This window comes from Coffea arabica, chromosome 3c, assembly GCF_036785885.1.
Source record: "Coffea arabica cultivar ET-39 chromosome 3c, Coffea Arabica ET-39 HiFi, whole genome shotgun sequence".
NCBI classification, from domain to species: Eukaryota; Viridiplantae; Streptophyta; class Magnoliopsida; order Gentianales; family Rubiaceae; genus Coffea; species Coffea arabica.
In genome coordinates this window covers 18210225-18225416 of record NC_092314.1, presented here as the reverse complement: position 1 = coordinate 18225416, position 15192 = coordinate 18210225, and the positions used below count along the sequence as shown (strand labels likewise).

The following is a 15192-nucleotide window of genomic DNA, read 5'->3' as shown; positions in this document are numbered from 1 at the left end:
CTGTCAAATCTGGATACAACTTTCTCATGAAGGGAAAGGGCAGCTCTAAGGAAGCAAAATCAAAAGAAGCAGGCCCAAGTATAGGGGAAGGAAGCTAGCAAATGAGGCAGATGTGGAATACTCTTTGGAAGCTAAACATAAAACATAAGGTTAAACTGTTTATTTGGAAGTGCATTACAAGGGCATTGCCAGTTAGGGAAGCAATTTTTAGAAGGACAGGGATGGGTGATCCATTTTGTAGAGCCTGTGGGGAGCACCAGGAAACAGTGGAACATCTCCTATTAAGCTGTCCAAGTACCTTAGACATATGGAAGGTGGCCCCAATTCAATGGGATGGAGTTAGAGACCAGCAAGAAGATTTTAAACGATGGTGGTGCAAGATATCAAAGGCAAAGGCAAGACTAGAAGGAACACAACATATTGGATTGACTGCAAACATTTTGTGGCAAGTGTGGAAAGAAAGAAACAAACAGCTTTTCGAAGGCCAAAGCAGAAGTCATCCAGTGAGGACGGTGAGCAAGGCTCAGAAGGAGTGGCTAGAGCAAGAGGAACTAAGGACAACTAAAGACAGAATGAGCACAGGAGAAACAGTTTCTACTCAGACAGTGCATCATCAGGAGAATGAAGATGAGGAGTCCATAGCACTACAAGTGATCTCAACTAGTTGGCAAAGGCAATTGTCAACTGGAATTGGAGTCATAGCTGAGACATCTTCGCACACAAGGATTGCAAAATGGGCACTAAAGGAGAGATCACTTGGAACCAAGCTTCTTGATGATGCAGCAGCGGTCAAACTGGTCTTGTGTAAAACTTTGGAACAGCATTGGGACAAAATCAAAATTTTGCTCCAGAACAAAGAGTTACTAAGACAGTTAAAGAATCCAAGCTCCCTAGACAGTTGTTTAACAACTCTGACTGATGACATTATGGAATTACAGAAAATATTTCGTATGTGCTCTTTTGAGCTAGCCAGGGGAAGTATTATGACAACATGTAAAAGTTTAAGTTCTTATGCCTTAGGCATTGTTGTGGATGAGGAATGGTATTTTCCTCAGTGCAATTGAGCACTAATTGTAAAGTCTCTCGAGCCGTTGCTCACATATGTACATTGCCTTTAGTCAATGAAAAATCTTATCGTTTCGTCAAAAAAAAAGAGGAATGTCAATACTTTTAATTCTTATCATGTGATTTGTGACTTATGTGAAAGTTATCATGTTACTCATACATGTATGCAAGCATAAAATATGGATTATTATGATGAATTGGGGCATTACAATCCTTGTTTTGATCAATATGGTCCTTATTGGGGCAATTCTTATGCATATGATTGGGATAATCAATGTACTTATAGTGATTCTCTATATTTTTGTGATTATCCATCCAAATGTGTCCTATATGAAGCAAAACCATCTTGGGAGTTGGCAATAAAAAGGTTAGTTAATGCATCTTTACCTTTGGAACTAGAGAGTGAACCATTAACTAATGATTCTAATGCATCTTGGGAGCTAGCCATAGAAAAATGTTCTAATCAATTTGATTTGGCCATAGAAAAGCTAGCTAATGCGACCTCAGATCGTTTTGCTAGGATCGAGAAAAAGTTGGATGAATTGGCTTCTCACTTTGGTAAAGTACAAGACCAACCATATGCATTGTGTGAAGTTATTTCCTCTAATGATATGTAAATTGACCCTAGCATGAATGGTGAGCATGTTGCAAGTAAAAATGGATTGCATTTTGATGAAAATAATGAATCTCAATTGTGTTTCAATGAGCAAATATCCATTTTACATGATAATACCTTTAGAACTAACTTTGAATTTCAAGAGGTGAGTTTTAATGACTCATTTTTCACCCCTCTTGAGGAGTGCATTGAAGGTATAAGTTCTAAGGGTATTGCTGCCCAAGATACTCTCATGGACGTTCCTTTGGTAAGTTCTCAAGTGATACATATTCAAGGTAATTTCTATGAATCACTTGAGATAGGTAAGCCACTTCCATCTCTCTTATCATTAGAACATGTGGCTTTTGTTATAAAATCACATTTTAATGATCCACCACGGCCTAAAATGGTGGATTATTCGTTAACTAAACCTCCTTCAAAAAATGAGGTGAATAGTCAAGCTAATGACTATAAAAAAGCGTTAGTTGGGAGGCAACCCAATGATTTCTTATTTTTAGTAAGTTTTAGTTGTTTGATTAGTATTTTTGGATGTGTTGTAGGTAGCAATGCCAAGAAATCATGCTAATTATTTCAAGTGCAAAAGAGCTTATAAAGAGTGGAGACTGACGTGAAAAAGGAAAGTTTAACCATCATTTTTGAATTTACAATACTTAATTTCATGTTATGAGGTTAAGTTAGTCATTTGCATGAAGTTGAAGTGAATTCAAGTGTTTAAATGTATTCATGACCTATTTGCACTCTTTTGACAATTTGAGCACTACCATGTGCATTGGAAATGTCCAGGGAACTATTTGATTCAAGAACCTCAACCCTCAATTTGCATTCTACAAGTTTTTGATTTATTTTGAGATGTTGAGATTCATGTTTAAGTCACTTTCCATGTGCATGAAGTGTTGAATTGTTGAAAATTTCAATGTAGAGTATGAATTGGAGAGTGTGTTTCAAATTGGGGTCAAACTAAAAATTGCAGAAACTTGTGCAATAAGTGCAGATTCAATGGATTCGAAGCCTCGGATCCACTTCTGCAATCAGAATTTTTTTTGCAGCACAATTCGGCCAGAAATCTGGCCAAATTTTGGCCGGATTCACAGCCGGATTAACAGGGGAGGACGAAAAATTTTTTCTGGCTCACTGGCCAGAATTCCTCCACGAATCCCTCCAATTTCAGGCGGGATTATGAACAGTAACCAGCATAAGATGAATCCGTTTCATCTCAATTTCACGGATTCATCTAACGGATTCATCTCAATTTTTCTCACACACTAACACCTCAAATACATACCACTCACTAAAACACCACTTTTTACCATTTCATTTTCAAATAACCTTCACCAAATCACTTTCTCCCATCCTCTAGAGTGAATTTCATAGTTCATATTCTTGCAACATTGATAGTACCTCCCAGTATACCTATTGTTGGTGCACAATGCATTTCCCTAGAAGAGGAAGCAGAACGACTGTGAAGATTAAAGGAAGTAGACTCATGAGATGACATGTATTGTAATACTTCAGCAACAACACTGACGTTATCGTGGCCATTCTTAAAACCCCCACTTTCTATCATTTGGCTATGCATAAAAGGTTGCTTTCCACTATCGCACGGGACAGTGCGAGTTTCTGGAAAAGAAACACCTGTTTCCACTTGTTTCCACATAACCAAGTGGAACCTTATGAATACGCGAGAGAAAGCGCTTTCTTTTTTCTTGTCAACCCTATCTTCTCTTCGATAGCGCAGAAGCTCATTTTTTTTCCTAAGCATGGCATTTCTGCATACCTTTTGTGGCGAGTAGAACATCTACCCATTCACTTTAATTGTTCAAAGTGTACAACATCAAAGGACTATATAAAAAAGGTAAAATTTTATCAATTAACAAAAAAAAGGAACAGGTTTGTAAAATATCAATAAAATTAATAAGCAAGTAATGAGCCAGAAGGTAAGAAATTTAATAGTTAACAAAGAAGTAGTAAACAAATGAAATAGATGTATAAAATAAATAACAAAAGCTAGTTCAGCGTGCAATGCACGGCTGCCTCTAATTTTTTTCCTTCAGGTGTAATAGCACAGGAATAGGAGCAAAATAACACCTTGTACATGCAGCAAACAAGAAATGGCAAGAAGCAAACTAGGTTTGACAATTCAAAAGTCAATGAAGCAAGACTGAAACAACATGCAACCAACAAGGTAGCAGAAAATACATGTAAAAGAGATGGAATCTAAATGGTAAAATATAAAAGAAAGGGGGAAGAGAGGAGAACCAGAAACATCAACCTGTTTGCCTGCAGAAAATCCACACAGTAGAATCGAAGAAGAGCAGGAGGTACCACAATAAAAAGGATCATGCAAAAGCTAACAGGGAAAAGAAAAGGAAAAAGGAAAAAATAAACTTCTGTTAATAGTTTAAAAAGCAGTGAAAAAATTAAAGGGACTAAACTGCATGAGAAAAGAAAGAAACTGATAAAGAAGAGAAATAACAAGGTAATAAGCTAATTATTTTTTTTTTTTAAAAAGATCAACACATGCAGAGAGACTAAGTAAAATGAGCTTGAAGCAGAACACTCACCAGCAACACAGTAGCAATAGCAACTCTACAAGTTGAAACCAATGCAAAAAATTAGCAATGAGGAAAGTCTAAAAGAAGCAAGAGCATGTGAAAAAGCAAGCTCATAAAGTACTTTTTTTCTTTCTAGTGAAAAAGTAAGAGCAACAGATTAGAAGAAACAATGCAGTAGATGCACACTTACCACTGATCATGATGATAAGTAGCCGAATTTCTGCTAGGAGAAACCAGGCAATATCAGTGTCCATTGTACAAAGGAAAAACGCAGGATTATCCCCGAACAGAGTAAGGCTAAAAAGTGACGTCTGGCAGGATTGCATAGTGACGGTTACGACATTTTTACAAACATGACCATGATAAAGAAACCAAAAAAGAGAAACCACATTAAGAGAAAGAGCAAATTAAAAGACAAAGGCTAGGTAATATAGTAAAATGGGTTTGTTTGGATTGAGCATTATTTCCCCAATTTTATTTGCTTATATCATTATTACAATTTCCAATACACCTTTTTATCTTCCCAATTACCTTTTTATCTCACATACATCACGTCACAAAAAGTGCTACAGTAAAAATATCCTAAATAACTTACAATCCAAACAAACCCCATCTTTCACATCAAATACAACAACTCCCCACCAAATGAAAGTAATCAAAAGAGGTGTCTGAGGATGCATTTGATTAAAATGCATAGAAAGTACATTTAAAATCAAGCAAAGTAATGGGTAAGCGCAATTTGCCAGTCAAAGATACGAAAGTAGATAATTTTCTTAGCATAGATGATATTAATAGAGCTGCATTTTTTTTTTATGTTTAAAAACGTAGGCCAACAAATTAATGTTAACAAATAAAGATGAAGAGAAAAAACCAACAACTAAACATAATTTGTTGGACAATAGTAAACAATGGAACGAGCAATTAATTAATTGCGAAAAATTGATAGGTAAACATAAGTCTTAGGACAAAAAAAAAGGAGCCTTCTTTTGTTAACCCAACATATTGGTACTAATTAGCCAATAATTAATTGTTAACAATCAATTGTAAAAATTTGATAGGCAAACATATGTTGCAGGGGAAAAATGTAAAAGGAGAAATGTTTTTTGGTTAATTTAAGCTGCTGGTATTAGTTAGACATTAATAAGAATTAACCGCAAAAAATCGCCCGTTTGGCAAGTGAGTTTTTTGGATGTTTTTCTAAAATTTTACTGTAACTTACTATAGAAGCTTTTAAAAAAAATTTTAAAGTGTGTAAATTTTTTAATATTTTGAAGTATATAGTTTAAAAATTTTGAGAAATTTTTTGAGTTTATTGTAACTAAAGTTTTTAAAAAACTTGTAGCTGACAAACTTGGCAAAAACCTCAAGTGCCAAACAGGGTAGCGCTTTCTTGGACAGTAAAGAAAAAGGCCAAAATTGGTTGCCACTAATTAGTTTTTACCAACTAATTGCAAGGGATTGGCAATCAGATGCGATTCGTTGGGAAAAAGAAAGAAGCTCAATTTTTTGTCAATGCTATCCGTTGGGCCAAAAAAAAAAAAAGAAGGCCAAATTTTAGCACAATCCTACGTGCATTTAGACGAGGAATTGTTAGCCAATCAAAAAGTGAAATTATTAATTAACTAATGAAGCATTAATGGCAAAACAGGGCATTCTTTCAATAACATCTGTAAAAAAAATTGATAATTAAATGTGTTTTTTTTTGCAACAAAAAAAAGTCTTTTTTTTTTTGCTAACAATTGCAAGGAATGGCTAATTAAATGCGTTCCGTTGGATAACAAAAAAAAAGGGCATTATGAAGTAGCTATTAACAACTAATTGCGAAGTATTGGTAATTAGATGCAATTTGGTGGAAGAGGAAAAAAGGCCATTTTTTTGTTAATGTGATCCGTTGGGGGAAAAAAGGGGTGGTCAAATTTTAGCCTGTTCGGCCAAAAAAAAAAGGCCAAATTTTAGCACAATCCTACACGCATTTAGAGGGGGGACTTGTTAGGCAATCAGAAGGTGAAATTATTAATTAACTAATGAAGTATTAATCGCAAAAGAGGACATTTTTCGATAGCATCTGTAAAAAAAGGATAATTAAATGCGATTTTTTTTTGCAACAAAAAAAAGTCATTTTTTTGTTAACAATTGCAAATAACTGCTAACCAAATGCGATCCGTTGGATGACAATTTAAAAAAAGGCATTATTAAGTTGCTACTAACAACTAATTGCAAAGGATTGGTAATTCGATGCGATTTGGTGGGAAAAAAAAGCCCAATTTTTTGTTAATGTGATCCATTGGGGAAAAAGGAGAGGGGCAAATTTTAGCACAATACATGCATTCATAGGATGATTTGTTGGGCAATAAAAGGGCGAAATTATTAGCTAACTAACGAACCATTAACCGCAAAAGAGGGCATTTTTTCGATAACAATCGCAAAAAAAAGTGATAATTAAATGTGGCATTGCATTCACATCTGACCAATCAAAACAATTCAATTGACCAAAGTAAAAAAAAAAAAAAAAAACAATCCGTTGGGGGAAAAAATAGAAGGTCAAATTTCTTCACAATTGACCAATCATTAATGGCAAGGAATCGCTAATTAAACCCGATCAGTTGAATGACAAAAAAAAGGCATTATTAAGTAGGTATTAACAACTAATTGCAAAGTATTGGTAATTGGATGCAATTTGGTGGAAGAGGAAAAAAGGCCATTTTTTTTGTTAAGGTGATCCGTTGGGGGAAAACAGGGGTGGTCAAATTTTAGCGACATGTTCGGCCAAAAAAAAAGGCCAAATTTTAGCACAATCCTACACGCATTTAGAGGAGGACTTGTTAGGCAATCAGAAGGTGAAATTATTAATTAACTAATGAAGTATTAATCGCAAAAGAGGGCATTTTTCGATAGCATCCGTTAAAAAAGGATAATTAAATGCGATTTTTTTTTGCAATAACAAAAATGTCATTTTTTTTAACAATTGCAAATAACTGCTAACCAAATGCGATCCGTTGGATGACAATTTTAAAAAAGGCATTATTAAGTTGCTACTAACAACTAATTGCAAAGGATTGGTAATTCGATGCGATTTGGCGGGAAAAATAAACAAGCCCAATTTTTTGTTAATGTGATCCGTTGGGGGAAAAAGGAGATGGGCCAGATGCAACAAAGGATGAGTCCTTTTTACTCCTAAGAACAACGGTTGTGGGTTCTTCGATGGGTGTGATTCAAGAAATTTTAGTACAATGCATGCATTCAGAGGATGATTTGTTGGGCAATAAAAGGGTGAAATTATTAGCTAACTAACGAACCATTAACCGCAAAAGAGGGCATTTTTTCGATAACAACCGTAAAAAAAAAAAGTGATAATTAAATGTGACATTGCATTCACATCTGACCAATCAAAACAATTCAATATACCTGGCAATTGGACGGGTTGGGCGGGTTTTGAGCGGGTTGATGTTGGATTTTCATTTAAATAGATTACACCCAATCCGCCCAATATTAGGTTGAGTTAATTTTGGATTGGGTCATATTGAGTTATCTAAAACCCATGACCCAATATATTAAATAATAGATTTTGATACATAAACTCTCTCAAATATATTTTCATATACAAAAAAAAAAAATTCACACACATAAATACATTTTCACATAGATAGATATATTTTCACACACTAAAACACTCACAGATACAAACACACACTCACTTTTTAAGTTCTTTTGAAATATATTATTTTTACACATACAAACATACTAAAATACACACTAATATACTTTCACAAATACACACACATACTAACTGTTTAAACTACTTGGATTCAATCACACTTTAAAGAAAGTTATAAACTGAAATTTTGACCCAAAAAATAAACACAAAAGAATCATGCATGATAACACATCTGAGCCGTTGTAAAATGGAGAAATTAGAAATTAGAAATAAACACAAAATGAATCATGTTGCATCCTAAAAGATAAACTTCCGAATTTGCATCTGAAATTTATTTTGAATATATAATGAGTAGAATTTGGCATTTGATCCTCCGTTCAACATTTTTGTGTTATACTCCATATTACGCCATATATCCTTCACGATTAGTTGGCCATTCCTATTATCCCCTTATTATGGGTGTCACCTAATTCATAGTGTAACATGAAATATAATTCTAGTAAAAGTTTAACGAAGAATGCCAACACTTAAATTATTCTTCTCTTATTCAAGAAAAACTTTAATCCGCTCGAGAGTCAAATTTGATGCTAACCAGAAATCTGGATAGTAATATTTATAATTTGCACAAACTAGAGAAGACAATAGTAAGAACAAGTTTTACATCTCTGTCAAATGAAAGTGGAAGTTGGGTAATGGGTACCCAACACAAATACCCAATCCGCCCAAAATATTTTTGGGTTTTTATTACTCAACCCAAAATTGACCCAACACCCAAATTACCCAACCCAACCTCTGAAATTTGTGGGTGGATTGGGTGGGTTGTTGGGTTTTGGGCATAATTGCCAGGTATACAATTCAATTGACCAAAGTAAAAAAAAAAAATCTGTTGGGGGAAAAAATAGAAGGCCAAATTTCTTCACAATTGACCAATCATTAATGGCAAGGAATCGCTAATTAAACCCGATCAGCTGGATGACAAAAAAAAAGGCATTATTAAGTAGCTATTAACAACTAATTGCAAAGTATTGGTAGTTAGATGCAATTTGGTGGAGAAGGAAAAAAGGCCATTTTTTTGTTAATGAGATCTGTTGGGGTAAAAAAACAAGGTGGTCAAATTTTAGCGATCCGTTCGACAAAAAAAAAAAAGAAGGCCAAATTTTAGTACAATTCTACACGCATTTAGAGGAGGACTTGTTAGGCAATCAGAAGGTGAAATTATTAATTAACTAATGAAGCATTAATCGCAAAAGAGGACATTTTTCGATTGCATCTGTAAAAAAGGATAATTAAATGTGGTTTTTTTTTGCAATAACAAAAAAAGTCTTTTTATTTTTTTGAACAATTGCAAATAACTGCTAACCAAATGTGATCCGTTGGATGACAATAAAAAAAAGGCATTATTAAGTTGCTAGTAACAACTAATTGCAAAGGATTGGTAATTCGATGGGATTTGGCGGGAAAAATAAACAAGCCCAATTTTTTGTTAATGTGATCCGTTGGGGGAAAAAAGGAGATGGGCAAATTTTAGTACAATGCATGCATTCAGAGGATGATTTGTTGGGCAATAAAAGGGCGAAATTATTAGCTAACTAACGAACCATTAACCGCAAAAGAGGGCATTTTTTCGATAACAACCGTAAAAAAAAAAAAGTGATAATTAAATGTGACATTGCATTCACATCTGACCAATCAAAACAATTCAATTGACCAAAGTTAAAAAAAAAAATCCGTTGGGCAAAAAAAAAAAAAAAAAAAAAAAACTCTCCACAATTGACATTTTCATGTGCAATTGAGAGGACAACCACCAATTGACGAATCAAGAGACTACAACTCATTAAATTGGAATCAATTGGAGTACTACTACCAATCGGCTAATGGGAGAGCGCCACATCAGCAAACAATTCAATTGGAGGCAATTGCATTCACACATAAACTATATATGTTAATAAATAGGTGTTCAAAAAAGAATTTAAGATGGATTTGCCAAGAAATTTCATTGTACATATTGGTTAATAAATATTGCAAGAGAAATTTCATTGCACATAGGCTATATATGTTAATAAATACGTGTTCAAAAAAGAACTTAAGATGTATTTGCCAAGAAATTTCGTTGTACATATTGGTTTAAAAGAAGTTACTCTCATCTTTCAACGAAAATTTGTGAGTCAATGAAACGAACAAATCTCACAAAAGAGTCTTTTAAGTCAATAAGTATTAATTTTAACAAAATTGCAAGTTTTATATGTGGGTAATTCACGCGCATATTATCAATTCCAATAAACTCAATTTCACTTTTACAGTTAAACGCTTGTGAATGAATTTCATGTTCATGTACATGCAAAGGATATGTGTTTAGACTTACTTTCCATGAAACTTCATTGTATGTACATGCAAAGGATATGGGTTTGGACTTACTTTCCATGAAACTTCATTGTATGTATGAAAGAAGTTACTTTCAAGTTTCATGATATATTCATAGCCAACAAAAAAAAAAAAAAAGACAACAAATCTTTTAAAGTCAAAAGTGTAGTCAACTCACGTTACAAGCTACCATACTTCTCGAAAATCTCACTCAACATCTGAGTAAGAATGGGTTGGAACTTGAGAGGAAATGAAAAAAGAAATTTCATCGATTTCTCGAGCCATTTTCAAGTCGGTAACTTAAAGAAAAGAAGAAGTAAACTTCCAAAAAAAAATTACCACAGTTAAGAATACAGGAAATTGCATAGAACTTTCTTCAGGAGGACGGTTATAAAAACACGATTAACATCCTGCGCCTAACAGAGCCTCTTTTTGTCGTCTTCTTTTGGCCCTTGAAATCACAACAGTAGAGCTTTACTCGTTCCTTTTTTTCCCCACCAAATCACAAAGTTTGTTTCTTTTTCTTATTCTTGAAGCCTTCCTTACACCATGGTCATTATTGGCAAAGATTATTGCAACAAAAATGCCCAGAAGAGATTGCAGTTGGTTTTTAGAGCCACATACTTTGTAGTTTCTTTATCCAAGAAAGCAGCTTCTACGAGTGCCCTAGTTTTTCGCCCTATCTCGCAACGTACTCAATCCTATGTTGCGATCGATATTGATCCCAGTAATAGTCATCATCTTGATCATGAACCCTTTCTCGATGTTGACAAAAGCGTACTTGCTGACTTGGTTAAAGACAAAAACTTTGATGATCTGAGCAACTATGGAGGAACCAAGAAACTTGCAGCAATCCTTGAAACTGATGAAAAGAATGGTATTTCTGGAGACCAGGGCAGCATTCAGAAAAGGGTTGACGAGTTTGGTTCCAATACTTACAAGAAGGCACCTGTTAAAGGCTTTATGAGTTTCCTTGTAGAAGCCTTTAAAGATTCCACAATTATCATACTTCTGTTGTGTGCGGCTCTATCTCTTAGCTTTGGAATCAAGCAGCATGGCCTAAAGGAAGGGTGGTACGATGGAGGAAGTATAGTTGTTGCTGTTGTGCTGGTTCTTGCAGTCTCTGCCATCAGCAACTTCAAACAGAGCAGGCAATTCTTGCAGCTTTCTAACCAGAGTAGTAACATTGAGGTGGAAGCTGTGAGAGATGGGCGGAGACAACACATATCAATCTTCCATGTTGTCGTGGGGGATATTGTGTTCTTGAAGACTGGAGACCATATTCCTGCTGATGGTTTATTCTTGGATGGCCATTCAATGAAGGTTGATGAATCTAGCATGACTGGAGAAAGCAACCAGGTTGAGATCGATGAGACCGAGAACCCTTTTTTGCTGTCAGGTACAAAGGTCATGGATGGCTATGGGCACATGCTTGTTACATCTGTAGGCATGAAAACTACATGGGGTCAGATGATGAGTTCGATAACTCAGAACGTGAATGAACAGACACCGTTACAGGCCCGGCTAAACAAGCTGACATCTTATATTGGAAAAGTAGGATTATTCGTGGCTTTCCTCGTTCTAATGGTTCTGATGATACGTTACTTTACAGGACATACTTTTGATGAAAGTGGGAAAAAAGAGTTTATTAAAGGCCAGACCAATGCCAATCACATCATGAATGCTACTGTTCGTATCATTGCCTTAGCAGTTACAATTGTTGTAGTTGCAATTCCAGAGGGTTTGCCACTGGCTGTGACACTAACCCTCGCTTACTCAATGAAAAGAATGATGGCTGATCATTCCCTGGTCCGGAGGTTATCTGCTTGTGAAACAATGGGTTCTGCCACAACCATCTGCACCGACAAGACTGGCACTCTCACACTGAACCAGATGCAGGTCACTGAATTTTGGTTAGGCAAGGAGTCATGGAAGGAAAAAGAATCACTAGAAATCAGCCCAGATGTTACTGAATTGATAAAACAAGGTGTTGGCTTAAATACTACAGGAGAAGTACATGTATCACCCACTTCTGTTTATCCAGAAATTTCTGGTAGCCCAACTGAGTCAGCTCTCCTTTCCTGGGCCATCTCCGACATGCAAATGAACATCCAGCAAGTGAAGCATGCAAACGAAATTGTCCATGTAGAACCTTTCAATTCTGCGAAAAAAAGGAGCGGGATGTTGGTGAGGAGCAATAGTAGTACAAGGACAACTCATGTGCACTGGAAGGGAGCAGCAGAGATGATTTTGGCTATGTGTTCAAATTATTATGTCAGAAGTGGTATGCTCATAGATATTGATGGCGAAGAGAAAAAGCAACTTGAAACAATAATCCAGGGCATGGCAGGCAGAAGCCTACGTTGCATTGCTTTTGCATGCAAAAGGCTTACAGAAGAAAGTCAACTAAACTGTCAACATCTTCCAGATACTGGACTGACATTGTTAGGGTTTGTGGGTTTGAAGGACCCTTGTCGACCAGAAGTCAAAGCTGCTGTAGAATCTTGCAGAAAAGCTGGAGTTAGCATCAAAATGATTACTGGAGACAACATTTTCACAGCCCGGTCAATAGCATTGGATTGTGGAATTCTCAAATCCGACGAAGATCTGAACAATGCAATAGTTGAAGGTGCAACATTCAGAAATTACTCACCAGAAGAAAGAATGGAAAAAATTGATGGCATTTTGGTAATGGCAAGATCAACCCCCTTTGACAAGCTTCTGATGGTACAATGTTTGAAGCAGAAAGGCCAGGTGGTAGCAGTCACAGGTGACGGAACCAACGATGCCCCTGCACTGAAAGAAGCAGATATTGGACTGTCTATGGGAATACAAGGCACCGAGGTGGCAAAGGAAAGCTCGGATATTGTGATCTTGGATGACAATTTCAATTCCGTAGTAACAGTACTGAAGTGGGGCAGATGTGTATATTACAATATCCAAAAGTTTATCCAGTTTCAACTCACAGTGAATGTTGCAGCCCTGGTTATCAACTTCGTAGCTGCAATATCATCAGGTGAAGTCCCACTCACAGCTATCCAGCTTCTTTGGGTGAATCTCATAATGGATACACTAGGGGCATTGGCTTTGGCAACTGAACAACCCACTGATGACCTCATGGATAAAAAACCTGTAGGTCGAAGTGAACCCCTTGTAACCAATATCATGTGGAGAAATCTCATGGCTCAGGCTCTTTATCAGGTAACTGTCTTATTGGTGCTACAGTTTAGAGGAAGCTCAATCTTTGGTGTGAACAAGAAGGTTAAGGACACCATCATTTTCAATAGCTTTGTTCTCTGCCAACTTTTCAATGAATTCAATGCAAGAAAGCTGGAGAGGAAGAACATATTTGAAGGAATACAGAAGAACAAACTATTCATTGGCATAGTAGGAATTACAGTGGTTCTTCAAGTGATTATGGTGGAGTTCTTGCAGAGGTTTGCGAACACTAAGAGACTGAACTGGGAACAATGGCTTGCATGCATTACGATTGCTGCATTATCATGGCCAATTGGCTGGCTAGTGAAATGCATCCCTGTTAGCAGAGAATAGCTTTCTTCTCGCTTTAATTTGGGGTAGACCTGTTGATTGAAACAGACATTCTGACTCAAAACGACACTTCAACCCTGAATCTATTAGAATTTGCAAGCATATTGGCAGCTTACTTTCCTAGTTTATTCTATTCCCTATACTTTATTCTGTCCAGAACTCTTTGTCAAAATTTTTTCTTTATTGGTTACTTTTCTAAAGTCATGCAAATTTACTCTTTAATTACTTTAATGACTCTTCAGTCTAAATTGCACCAGAAAATGCCATCCAACAGAACATATGATTGTCGATAACAATTCACCACGTTGCATTATGGTTTTGAGAATATGTTCTCCATGGTTTCCCAGCACTTCATCTTTTTTAACTAGTTAACAAATTAAAGAATTAATTCCATAAAATACTTGCGTGCAGAATCTTAAAATACTAAAATGGAAAAAAAAGAGGAAATGGGAAGTGAATATGAATCCTAAAACTTAGCAGATAGAGGCGTTATGTAGAACAAAAGCAAAAAGAAGACAGGAAAAGAACTTCCTCCTATCTGCTAGAGTATGCGTAGAATTGGAGCTTTCTAAGTTTTTCTCCGACACTGAGGGGTAGTACTTTAACTCAATAACAAAGGAGAAAAGGGGTCAAATAATGGGTAAAGTCTAAAAAGTTGCAGCAACTTGATCTTTCTTCTTCACAAGTCCCCCCACAAATATTTTCAATTGACAATACTCAGAAGTACAGAAAGGAAGAGAGAGAGAATTTTAACATAATCATGAGCCAGAATTAGGCTAGAATCCAACAATTGTTGGCCATTAGGTATTTCAGAATAATTTGGATTAGTCATGTGCTTCACATCAAGTATTCATTACTGCTACAAGCAATGTCTGAATCATGATAACATACAGAGTCTAATTGAAACCACTCTCTAGCATGTCAAACATGTCATATGATTTGATCTCTAAAAATGATTAGGTATTGGATGGACATAAATGACTTCAAAGGAAAGAAAAGAGAACTGATAAAAGCATCAACCATTGATGAGAGATAGCACAACAACAAGGCAAGACGGCATGCCATAACATCAAAATGAAGTAAGAATTTAACAATTGACTTTCTCTCATTTGTAGTTAACGTATACGAAGTATATTATTAGTAGACAATTATCAGATAAATTCATGAAATTGCATCACCAATTGAACATATGTTGTCACCAACCATCTTAAAATACAAAAATCTTAAAACACATTGACTGGATGTGATAGAGGAGGGAAGGGGATAATAATACATAAGCCTAGTGCTTCGCGAAGAAATAAGTAAAAATCTATTTCTTACTTATAGCAGCATGACCCTATGAATCCCAATTCACAAGCATTGACATGAACAATATTATTTCCGAGGAACTTTTG

At 35.7% G+C, this 15192-nt stretch overlaps 2 protein-coding genes across 2 annotated transcripts; both read left to right on the top strand.

Annotated features, from left to right (window-relative positions):
• Positions 1-221: 221 nt before the first annotated feature.
• LOC113735720 (uncharacterized) lies at positions 222-1064 on the top strand. Its single transcript, XM_027262715.1, has one exon. The coding sequence runs from the start codon at positions 222-224 to the stop codon at positions 1062-1064; it is 843 nt and encodes a 280-aa protein (XP_027118516.1).
• A 9588-nt stretch (positions 1065-10652) lies between these two features.
• Positions 10653-13913, top strand: LOC113734836 (calcium-transporting ATPase 12, plasma membrane-type-like). Its single transcript, XM_027261578.2, has one exon. The coding sequence runs from the start codon at positions 10799-10801 to the stop codon at positions 13799-13801; it is 3003 nt and encodes a 1000-aa protein (XP_027117379.1). The 5' UTR covers positions 10653-10798; the 3' UTR covers positions 13802-13913.
• The last annotated feature ends 1279 nt before the right edge of the window (positions 13914-15192 follow it).